The 12207-nt window shown below is 39.2% G+C and overlaps 1 protein-coding gene across 2 annotated transcripts; it reads right to left on the reverse strand.

Moving 5' to 3' along the window:
• Positions 1-225: 225 nt before the first annotated feature.
• LOC122002761 lies at positions 226-2859 on the reverse strand. Of its 2 annotated transcripts, none has more exons than XM_042558065.1 (3): positions 2602-2859; positions 1911-2299; positions 226-662 (listed from the first exon to the last, which is right to left on the reverse strand). In XM_042558065.1, exons 1-2 carry the CDS (start codon positions 2806-2808, stop codon positions 1922-1924), a joined length of 585 nt encoding a protein of 194 aa, XP_042413999.1. In that variant the 5' UTR covers positions 2809-2859; the 3' UTR covers positions 226-662; positions 1911-1921. The 2 variants fall into 2 exon arrangements, with proteins under 2 accessions (XP_042413999.1, XP_042413998.1); XM_042558064.1 differs by having other exon boundaries at positions 226-659; positions 2602-2856.
• Between the last annotated feature and the right edge of the window lie 9348 nt (positions 2860-12207).

A 12207-nucleotide genomic window follows, 5' to 3' on the forward strand; every position in this document is an offset into this window, starting at 1 on the left:
AACCTTGCCATTTGTTGTGCTATAAGGTTTAATAATGTAGATGCAAACAAGGTGTTCATTGTATCGCTTTCATGAGGTGAGATGAAGATTAGACAATATAACCTAGGGGAACTTTACATTCAAGGTGCATCAATGTCAATTGAGGAAGGGAGGATTATGAGGTGGATTAGGGTATCTACCATAATAGGTGAAATTCTGGTCGTAGTTTCATATTAGTGTCATTAATAAATAAAATCTAACAAATCTTTTATCATGAACTTCAAATTCTAAATTGTCTCACAAACTCGAGACCTCAGATACACACATTAATGGAGAAATATACATAATGCAAGTTCAATTGAAATAGTATTTACACAATACCATTTTTTGCCTCCTAGATCTCAAGAGAAACAACAACATTAACCTTAACAACTTACATGCTCACCTAAGTCATTACCTTTTCTTCATAACAAGATCTCTTGCGGATATAGTATTGAACATCCGCTAAGCCACCACCTTTTCCTCATTATTTCCAACCCTTCTCGCTTCTGCTCAATATAACTAGTGTATTAATACTTGCATATGCCTATATGTGCTCGCAAGTCCCTACACTATGCGAATGTAGCACCGCGGTTGAACCGCTATAGGCACAGAGACACAAGTTTAGCCCGAGCAGCTTCCTGCTAAAACCAAGAAATCATTTCAAACAGGGTTACTGCATCTATAGTTCATAAACACAACAGTACCAAGTGCTCAGTCTCTTCTACATTTATTTTGGGTCATGTGTAATCTTTTTCATTCTCAATAATTGGAGATACTAAATGTCAGGAAGATCACTGTGGCCAAACAAGTGCCCAAGCCTTCCATCATTCAACAGAACTAATAGTTTGTTAAAGTAGAATTTCACAATCATTAATAGTGATGAAGCCACTTAATGTAGTTCTCTATCATTCAACTAAGTTTAGAGTCACAACAATGGAGATGCATAGATTTAGCCTACAACCATGCATCTAGAGCTACCACTAAACAAACTATCAAAAGAACACAAATTCATCTTGGATATTTTCATCCTTAAGAAATCCTCACCTGTCAAAATTTTCTTTCTCAATTAACTGTGAGAAGAAACCAGACCTTGTAAATTAACTCTTTGTTATGTAGGGAGCTTAAATTTTTAGAGGCTGAGAGATATGTGGATTAGCCTCCAACCATACACCGGGGTTGTAAATGAACTAAATGTTCATGAGTAAGCTTAGCGTTTGAGAGCTTGTTTATGTTATTTCAATATATACAAGGTCAATTAAATGAATAAAGTTGAACAAATTATTAAACTAAATGAACAAGTTTGAACATATATGTGTTCAACTCATTAATATAGATGAACAATATTCACGAATAAAGTTTGTGATGAATCATCATCATCATCAATAAAGCTTTTATCGAACTTGCAAATAAATAAAACACTTTTAAAACAAACAAACAAACTTATAATATCAAACTCACTAACCAAACAAATTTAAAAATGTAAAAGTTTCAACTAATCAAACAAGTTCGAATAGCCTGATAATGTCTAAGTGAACCAAACTCAAGCTAAGCTTGAATCAAAGCTCACGGTGCATAAAAAAAAAATCAAATCAAACTTGAACAACCGTTTTAATGACTTATTTCATTCTAGGCCCGGTTACCTTTTCTAACAAGCTTAAACAACCCAAAGCTTAGCTTGACTTAGCTCATTTACAGCTATATCTGCTGTATATAATGAGGGGAAGCTAAACCTATCAAACAGGGTTTCTCTACCAGTAATATTTACATTAGCAAGTAGTCCTCAATCTAAAAGTGCCAGATTTGTATATTAGAAACGAGGAATAGCATGAAACCCAATTCCATTATCAAATTGAGAAACTTTATTAATCCTTACGGCACAAAATCTTTACCGATGGCATGATCACGTCGAGAAGCTGTGATCTGGCGGGTTCACAAATTTGCAGTTAGGGCAAGACAAGGCCGGCTTGCTCATCATCACCAGCATGTGGCAGCGGGCGCAGACGGCCGCCACCATCTCCTTGGTGTCGTAATCAGCGCCGGCGTCGGCGTCGGCGTCGAGCGAGTTCCACAACAAGGAGAGGCCTTTGACGTCGCGGTGGTCTGTCTTTGGCTTCTCCAGTGGCGGCGCCGGGGGCCTCATGGGCGGCGAGTGGCGGCTGGAGAGGTTGAGCTCGAGGTCGAGGCTCAACGGGGCGGTGGCCGGCGGGTCTAAGATCAGCCGGGGGTCCGTCGACGTCCGCCGCTGCGTCCTTGTGTTGTAGAAGTGGATTTCGCCGGACTGCAAGTAGGTTCCTCCGCAAATTTATCATAAAAGGACAGTTTCTTAATTTAATTGCAACCGCACCCACGGTACTACAAATATTGGCACCGTTTTGAAAATTATGCAAAATGACCACTGAATGATTTGTTTATTACATCCTCACTCAAAGTCTTCTAGCTCCCAAACTTTGCCCCTTGAATAATTTGTCAAGTTATTTTCTTTTGCTTGTAATAATCCTTATAACCTTGTTTTAATAATATTGTGCATCGACTATTTGAAATCATGATTCTTCCTCCAAAGCTGAATTATGTATTGTTTACCTTTATATCGAGGCATCGTTGCCAATCCAAAGGCAAGGGAACATCGAGAGTGAGCTCAATCGCCTCTTTCTCCACCTTCATCTCCTTGACGAACAACCCTTCTTCCCTCTCTTCACCTTCTCCCATCTTCCTCTTCTTAGTGTAGAAGTTCTTTGCTTCGCGGCATGACTTCTTCTCGAGAGGCATGGCTTCTTGCAAGGACACCATGACGGAGCCTAAGCCAATTCTCAATTCTAGTGGGGAGCTTGAGCTTTTAACTTATATAGGACAGGATTCTAGTAAAGGCAGAGGAAGAAGGGGTTGTCATTGAATTTGAGGGCACACAAAAGCAAGCAAGAATCTAATGCGACATACCATAGTAGAATATCATCGGAGGTCCCACAACTTTTACAATTTTTTTCTAACTAAAATCTTACTTGCCACACCTCTCTCTCTCTCTCTTTTGATAATCCGGATGTCCAAATTGCACCCGCTAATTCTAGAGATAGACGATCTTCTCCCGGTTCACCTACCGAGTAAATCCAAAACACTCTCTTGAATAATTTTGTTGTTCTTATTTGTTCCCCTAAGTAAGTGGGGGTACACCACCCCTCCTATGCACACATACATGTTTGTTATTGCTATCCTTTTTTTTCTTCTTCTCATAATCTAATCTTCATTTGCATCTACTTGTCATGCCACAAAGCTACTAACCTAACCCCCAAACATAATGAATTGAAATAATAAGGTGTGAAGGAGTAATGACATGGTTGGTGTGCATTGTAGAGGCTATAAATGAGTGGTTGTAATGCTTAAGAAGAAGATGAAGGCATGCAGTTGAAGTAGTAAATGCAGAGCTTTCATTAACTACTCCAACCTCCCTCCCCCTTCTCTGGTCTGCTACACCAAATTTAAAGCATCCTAGCACCCATTTTAACACCCTAATTTAAAACAATCACATCTCACTTCTTTCACAAAATATCAGTGATACCTCGAATTAATTCTGTCTTTTCTTTCATATGCTTCTATTCAATTTGAATTGATGTAATTCGATGATATTTTACTAAAGTGCACACTTTAAATTTTATGATGGTCGAGAGGGCCAATATATTATGTTCTCTATAAGTACTCCGTGATGGTTTTGATATGATCAACCAAGTCAAGTTAGGTTATGTTGTTATTTTGATGCCTTGTGTCTAAGTGTGCAGAAACTTAGGAGCACATAAAGTCGAGCGAAAGACATAGCTAGTGAGAAGGACGACACGAGAGAGAGCCGATGGGCTCAGTGCGTCTGAGGGACGAGGCGTTACGAAAGAGTACGCTGGCGGACGAGAAGGAGACACGCGGAGTTTCCGATGGACGAGAAGCCAGAACGGAAGACTCTTGAAGGTCAAAAAATGGATTTGGATGAGCCCTATTCCGGATGGTCGAAAACACTAGCTTGAGTAAGCAGAGTCGGAGCGGAAACCCCGGACCAAAAAGTCAACAGGCAATTGACCTTTTGGGTCCGGGCACTCGGATCGAAAAATTTATCAAAACTTGACGTGTCGTGATCCGTTGTGAAGAGGAGCAAATTCTATCCACGTCCAGGGGCCTGGAACCCTTCCAGGTGCCCGAGTTAGGGCTATAAATACAGCTATGATCCCAGTAGCTTAGAACAATCACTTGTAATCAATTTCTTTGTCTGTTCTACTACTATGTAAGTTGTCAATGTTGTAAGAGACTTCTCCACTCAAAGGAGACTTGAGTGAACTTCATTTGTCTAGGATTAGCAATCCTCTGATTGCAAACCTAGTAAATTTTTTTGCCTCTGCTTTTTAATTTATGCATTTTCATTTTATTATTATACAAGTGTTTTCTTAATTTAGTTTGATATGTCGAGAAGTGTTGATTTTAACTTTCAAGGCAATTCACTCCCCTCTTGCCTGTCGTCAAGGGACAAACAATTGGTATCAGAATGAGGTTACTTCAGAAGGACTAACCGTCGACCGAAGCAAAATCAATGGTCGGACCAAGCCTCATCCCACCAAAGTTCGAGGGAGATTTTGCACACTGGAAACACCGAATGGAGATATTCCTAAAAATCAACTTTGAAATTCTTTTAATAATTAAGTATGGTTTTACAGTTTCAAAAGATCAACAAGACGTAGAGAAAGAAGAATACCTCTAGATGAAGAAGTAAAGCAATTTCGTAGCTAACAGTAGAGCGGAATATCACCTCTTAAGTGTATTACCATCTTAAGAAGTAAATCACATCGGAAACTACACATTGGCAAAAGACCTTTGGGAGAAGTTCTTGAAATTCCACGAAGGAACATCAGAAGTGAAACTTGCATGACGGGACATTCTTCGGAACAAGATAACAAACATCTGTCTAGATGAAGAAGTAAAGCAATTTCGTAGCCAATAGTAGAGCGGAATATCACCTCTTAAGTGTATTACCACCTTAAGAAGTAAATCACATCGGAAACTACACATTGGCAAAAGACTTTTGGGAGAAGTTCTTGAAATTCCATGAAGGAACATCAGAAGTGAAACTTGCATGACGGGACATTCTTCGGAACAAGATAACGAACATCTGTCTAAAATAGGTGAGAAGGTAGCCAAACTGCATGCGAAGATCAAGGAGTTGAGCTCTAGACTGGTCAACTCGGCAAAATGGTAACCAACTGAGACTCGGTATGCTATGCACTCAATGCTTTTCCCAGGCTCTAGAATGAACCTCGATAATCAACGTCCACTATATCTCGAAGAATTTAGAGGTAAGTACCTTAGAGGAATTTTTTTCAACTGTAGAATTACATGAAACCAGATATGCAGGTACAATAGAAGAGACAAGTCAGAATCTGGCACTAAAAGCCACAAAGAAGGATGAATCCGAATCAGATTCAAATCCGGAAGGAGACCAAGAAGCTTACATGGTAAGGAAATTTAAGAAAATTTTTAAATCTAATAAATTTAAAGAAATGCAGAACATGAAAAATCCATGAAATAGAACAAAGATTTGATGCTACTAGTGTCAAAAAAGACACATAAAAGAGGATTGCCCGGAACTCAAAAAGGAAAAAGACAAGGGGCCTGAGCAAAACAAGCACAAGAATCTCAAGGCCACTTGGGATGAAAACTCATCATCCGAGTCAGAAATAAAAGCATACGCCGGAATAGCACTAATGACTAGCCATGAAGAACAAAGTACCTCAGAAGCTAGCATTGATAAAGGGGGAGCGACTTCAGATGAATGCAGCGAAACAGGGGGAGAATCAAGCTTCAGATCAGACATGGTAAGTGAGGTATGTCTCTTACTTCACGATCAACTATATTATGGTATTAAATTAATATTTAAATCCATGTATAGATTGAAAACTAAAAAGGACAAATTGAAAAAGCAAAACTTAGAAATAAAAAAAATCTTAGCAAAATCTTGCTTAATAGAGGAGCTTTATAAATTTAAAATGCTAATTTAAATGAACAAATAGAAAAATTAAAAAAATTCTGTGCTCATATTTTAGATATTATCAAGAATTAAATTGGTATTTTAGATATCATAAAGGTCAAATTAGAAAGTTATCACCACAATATGTTCCTAAAAAATACTTGATCAATCCAGTAGGAAGAAACCTATATTGCGTTCTCAATCCTACTTAGAATAATTTTTTTTTAAGTTACAATTTACAGTAAGAAAATTAAATGTTTAATTTATTTAAAATGTTTTGTCTAGAAGTGGTTGTTGTTCCAATATCCAAGAAGGCTCAGTGCCTTGTCACAGCCTAGTATATCAATATACTATGTTCTCTATAAGTGCCCCGTGATGGTTTTGATATGATCAACCAAGTCAAGTTAGGTTATGTTGTTATTTTGATGTCTTGTGTCTAAGTATGCAGAAATTTAGGAGCACAGAAAGTCGAGCGAAAGACATAGCTAGTGAGAAGGACGACACGGGAGAGAGTCGACAGACTCAGTGCGTTTGAGGGACGAGGCGTTACGGAAGAGTACGTTGGCGGACGAGAAGGAGGCACGCGAAGTTTCCGAGGGACGAGAAGTTGAAACGGAAGACTGCTTGAAGGTCAGAAAATGAGTTTGGGTGAGCCATATTCCGGATGGCCGAAAACACTTGAGTAAGCAGAGCCGGAGCGGAAGCCCCGGACCAAAAAGTCAACAGGCAATTGACCTTTTGGGTCCGAGCACTCGGATCGTAAAATTATCAAAACTTGACGTGCCATGATCCGTTGCGAAGAAGAGCAAATTCTATCCATATCCAGGGGCCTGGAACCCTTCCAGGTGCCTAAATCAGGACTATAAATATAGCTATGATCTCAGTAGCTTAGAACAATCACTTGTAATCAATTTCTTTGTCTGTTCTACTACTATGTAAGTTGTCAATGCTGTAAGAGGCTTCTCCACTCAAAGAAGACTTGAGTGAACTTCATTTGTCTAGGATTAGCAATCCTTTGATTGAAAACCTAGTAAATTCTTTTGTCTCTGCTTTTTAATTTATGCATTTTCATTTTATTATTATACAAGTGTTTTATTAATTTAGTTTGATATGTCGAGAAGTGTTGATTTTAATTTTCAAGGCAATTCACTCCCCTCTTGCCTGCCGCCAAGGGACAAACAATTGGTATCAGAGCGAGGTTACTTCAGAAGGACTAACTGTCGACCGAAGCAAAATCAATGGTCGGACCAAGCCTCATCCCACCAAAGTTCGAGGGAGATTTCACACACTGGAAACACTGAATGGAGATATTCCTAAAAATCAACTTTGAAATTCTTTTAATAATTAAGTATGATTTTGCAGTTCCAAAAGATCAACAAGACGTAGAGAAAGAAGAATACCTCTAGACGAAGAAGCAAAGCGATTTTGTAGCCAACAATAGAGCGGAATATCACCTCTTAAGTGTATTACCGTCTTAAGAAGTAAATCACATCGGAAACTACACATTGGCAAAAGACCTTTGGGAGAAGTTCCTGAAATTCCACGAAGGAACATCCGAAGTGAAACTTGCATGACGGGACATTCTTCGGAACAAGATAACGAACATCTGTCTAAAATAGGTGAGAAGGTAGCCAAACTGCATGCGAAGATCAAGGAGCTGAGCTCTAGACTGGTCAACTTGGCAAAATGGTAACCAACTGAGACTCGGTACGCTACGCACTCAATGCTTTTCCCAGGCTCTAGAATGAACCTCGATAATCAACGTCCACTATATCTTGAAGAATTTAGAGGTAAGTACCTTAGAGGAATTCTTTTCAACTGTAGAATTACATGAAACCAGATGTGCAGGTACAACAAAAGAGACAAGTCAGAATCTGGTACTAAAAGCCATAAAGAAGGATGAATCCGAATCAGATTCAGATCCGGAAGGATACCAAGAAGCTTACATGGTAAGGAAATTTAAAAAAAAATTTAGATCTAATAAATTTAAAGAAATGCAGAACATGAAAAATCCATGAAATAGAACAAAGATTTGATGCTACTAGTGTCAAAAAAGACACATAAAAGAGGATTGCCCGGAACTCAAAAAGGAAAAAGACAAGGGGCCTGAGCAAAACAAGCACAAGAATCTCAAGGCCACTTGGGATGAAAACTCATCATCCGAGTCAGAAATAAAAGCATACGCCGGAATAGCACTAATGACTAGCCATGAAGAACAAAGTACCTCAGAAGCTAGCATTGATAAAGGGGGAGCGACTTCAGATGAATGCAGCGAAACAGGGGGAGAATCAAGCTTCAGATCAGACATAATAAGTGAGGTATGCCTCTTACTTCCTGATCAACTATATTATGGTATTAAATCAATATTTAAATCCATGTATAGATTGAAAACTAAAAAGGACAAATTGAAAAAGCAAAATTTAAAAATAAAAAAAAATCTTAGCAAAATCTTGTTTAATAGAGGAGTTTGATAAATTTAAAATGCTAATTTAAAGGAACAAATAAAAAAATAAAAAAAATTCTACGTGCTCATATTCTAGATATTATCAAGGATTAAATTGATATTTTAGATATCATAAAGGTCAAATTATAAAGTTATCACCACAATATGTTCCTAAAAAATACTTGATCAATCCAGTAGGAAGAAACCTATATTGCGTTCTCAAATCTTACTTAGAATAATTTTTTTTTTTAAAAGTTACAATTTACAGTAAGAAAATTAAATGTTTAATTTATTTAAAAGGGTTTGTCTAGAAGTGGTTGTTGTTCTAATATCCAAGAAGGCTTAGTGCCTTGTCATAGCCTAGAAGTTAATTATTAAAATGAATATTTAGTTGACTAACTGTTAAATAGTTAACTATTATAAAAAATTTTTTGTCCAATCCAAAAATATTTGTCAATTACTCGAAAAGATAGTTTTTAAAAATTTAAGTTTTTTTAGAATTTTTTTCCTACTTAAATTAACTCATTTGTGCAAAATTTTATATCTACTTCATAAATGTCTGTTCAACCCCTATTAAAATTTTTAGAATTTTTCAATGCTTAAAAATATTTTTCAAATCATTTTTTATAACTTATTAAAGTCTAGATTTTGTCGAAACTTAAACTTTCATGATTTCTTGGATAATCGTTTACAATAGTATTTTCCGTAGATTTTGTTTTGGACTTTTTCCAAGTCATTTTAAAGTACCCCTATTTATAATGTGATCAAAGGGGGAGAGTTAGAAGTTAAGTTTAAGGGGAGGAATATATTTATATTTATTGTTTCAAAAACTTGCAATTCCATTCAATGTCTTTAATTTCAATTTGATTCAATATTTTTAATTTAATATCTTGTTTACCCTAATTTAACTTGGGTTGATCCACATAAAAAAAAAAAAAATTATAAGTATCTCATGATGATTTTGATGTGGTCAGCCAAGTCAAGTTAGGTACTATTGTTATTTTGATGTTTTGTGTTTAAGTGTGCAAGAACTTAGGAGCACAGAAAGTCGAGTAAAAGATGCAGTTAGCGAGAAGAACGACACGGGAGAGAGCTGACGGTCTCAGTGCGTTCGAGGGATGAGGCGCTGCGGAAGAGTATGCTGGCGAACGAGAAGGACGCGCACGACGTTTCCGAGGGACGAGAAGCCAGAGCGGAAGATTGCTCGAAGGCCAGAAAATGAGTTCGGGTAAGCTCTATTCCGGATGACCGAAATCACCCAAGTAAGTGGAGCCGGAGCAGAAGATTCGGACCCAAGCGAGCGAAACCGGAGCGAAAGACCCGAATCAAAAAGTCAACAGACAATTGACCTTTTGGGTCCGGGTGCCCAAACCAAAAAATTTATAAAAATTTGACGTGGTGCGATCCGTTGCGAAGAGGATCAAATTCTATTCATGTCCAGGCGCTTGGAACCCTTTCAGGGGCCTCAATCAGGGCTATAAATATAGCCATTATTAGAGTGTATACTAAAAGTCTAGCTTTTGTAAACATTTATTTTTGAAATAAAAGAATCACATTGGTCAAATGTCTACATTTATTTGTTAAGTGTAGTTGTTCAATTAATTTATATTGTAGATAACATGGTGTGTGGTGTCACACACAGAAGATCATGTTATCAGTTCTTTATAAATTATAAACAGTTGCTCACGACTAAGATGGAAAAGAACAAACCATTAGGTATTAGTTTATCTTGACTAATAAATTATACCAGTACACTCTAAATGTATTGAGTATGACCATTTTAGGTAAGCTCTTTTTATATTGACTTAATAAAAGAACTAGACCTTAGTTATTATGGAAGTGTGTGCTCTTAATCCTAATATAATAACAAGCATATATATTTAGTATTTATTTCTTTAACTTATCAAAGGGTGAGATTTAACTCGATAAATCAATAGGCCCGATAAGTTGAGAAATGATATTACTTATAGTGTGTGTTGTTGATTATAAAAGGAAACTCTGTCCTAGTAATCTAGGTTGAGAATGTCCCCAAGAGGAGCTCATAAAGATTGTCATGTTAAACCCTACAGGTGGACTTAGTCCGACATGACAATAAAGTTGAGTGATACTACTCTTGGACTAAGACATTAATTAAAGTGAGTTGTCAGTAACTCAATTAAATTAATGGACATTCGATATCTTAAACACAGGGAGACTAACACACTCATAGTAAGAAGGAGCCCATAATGTAATTTGGGATTGGTGCGGTAGTACAATAATAACTCTATAGTAGAATGAGTTATTATTGATGAACTTGAGTTGTGTGTTCGGGGCGAACACGGGATACTTAAGCTCGTCGGAAGGCCAAAACCAATTTCTTCTCTAGGTCTCTGTCGTAGCTGTTAGGATCGACGGTCGCGGCTAGAGAGGGGGGGTGTGAATAGCCGACCCCAAATTCGCGTTTCTTTCTCAAGTACAGCGATGTAACGAGGTTCGGAGATGAAACTCCTACTCCTCGGCGTGTCCGTAAGGTGGACGAAGCCTATCAATCCGTCGGTGGATGAGACCCCGGAAAATCGGCTAATAAACACTCCTTCTGGGTGGAGAAACCTCGCCACAAAGTTCTTGCAACAGCAAGATAGGAGTACAAAGATACAGCACAATACAAAGGCAGTAAGAATGTAAAAACACAGCTTGCCTTCTCGTCGACTGGATGAAGCAGCAACTTCACGAAACACCTACAACAGCAGAAACCAGCCGAAGGAAGCTTCCACGAAGCTTCAGGAAAATGAGAGCTCAGCAAAGCTCTGATTGCAGTAAGTTCAGTAAGAAAAGAGAAGCAGCTCCTAATCCTGTAGCCCTCGACCTGTTATATAACCTGCGAAGAAGAAGACACATAAACTAGCCGTTGTGTCGCAACGGCTAAGGCCTGGACCGATCAAGCTCCACCCTGATCGGTCCAGACCTTCTCTGATCGGTCTAGGGACCGATCAGGACCTATGCTGATCGGTCCCCAGACCGATCAGCATGTGAATCATAGAGAGTTGCCGAACTCGCTGATCGGTCTATGGACCGATCAGGACTCAGGTGGATCGGTCCACAGACTGATCCCCCTCTTTCTTCTCCCGGTCTTCTTCACTTCTGTATAATTACTGATCGGTCACCAGACCGATCAGGTAATTCACAGAGTTTGGTTACTGATCGGTTACCAGACCGATCAGTTAACCAGCGTATCACTGGATCGGTCACCAGACCGATCCAGGTTTAGAGCTCCCAGCCCTAAATCCTACCTGGTCCTGAGAACGAGCTACCGAGCCCTCTCTGACCTAGTCCGGAGAACGAGCTACCGAGCCCTCTCCGACTTCGTCCGGTCCAGAGAACGAGCTACCGAGCCCTCTCTGACCTAGTCCGGAGAACGAGCTACCGAGCCCTCTCCGACTCCATCCGGTCCAGAGAACGAGCTACCGAGCCCTCTCTGACCTCCCATGCCAAGCTTCCATACTTGGACTTTTCCCCGTGCCAAGCTCCCTCTCGGCCTTGTCCGAGGCAAGCTACCTCTAACCTCTCCGTGCCAAGTCTCAGACAGAGCTACCGAGCCCTCTCTGACCTAGTCCGGAGAACGAGCTACCGAGCCCTCTCCGACTTCGTCCGGTCCAGAGAACGAGCTACCGATCCCTCTCTGACCTAGTCCGGAGAACGAGCTGCCGAGCCCTCTCCGACTTCCCATGCCAAGCTTCCATACTTGGACTTCTCCCGTGCCAAGCTCCCTGCT

This window comes from Zingiber officinale, chromosome 7A (assembly GCF_018446385.1).
Source record: "Zingiber officinale cultivar Zhangliang chromosome 7A, Zo_v1.1, whole genome shotgun sequence".
NCBI lineage: Eukaryota > Viridiplantae > Streptophyta > Magnoliopsida > Zingiberales > Zingiberaceae > Zingiber > Zingiber officinale.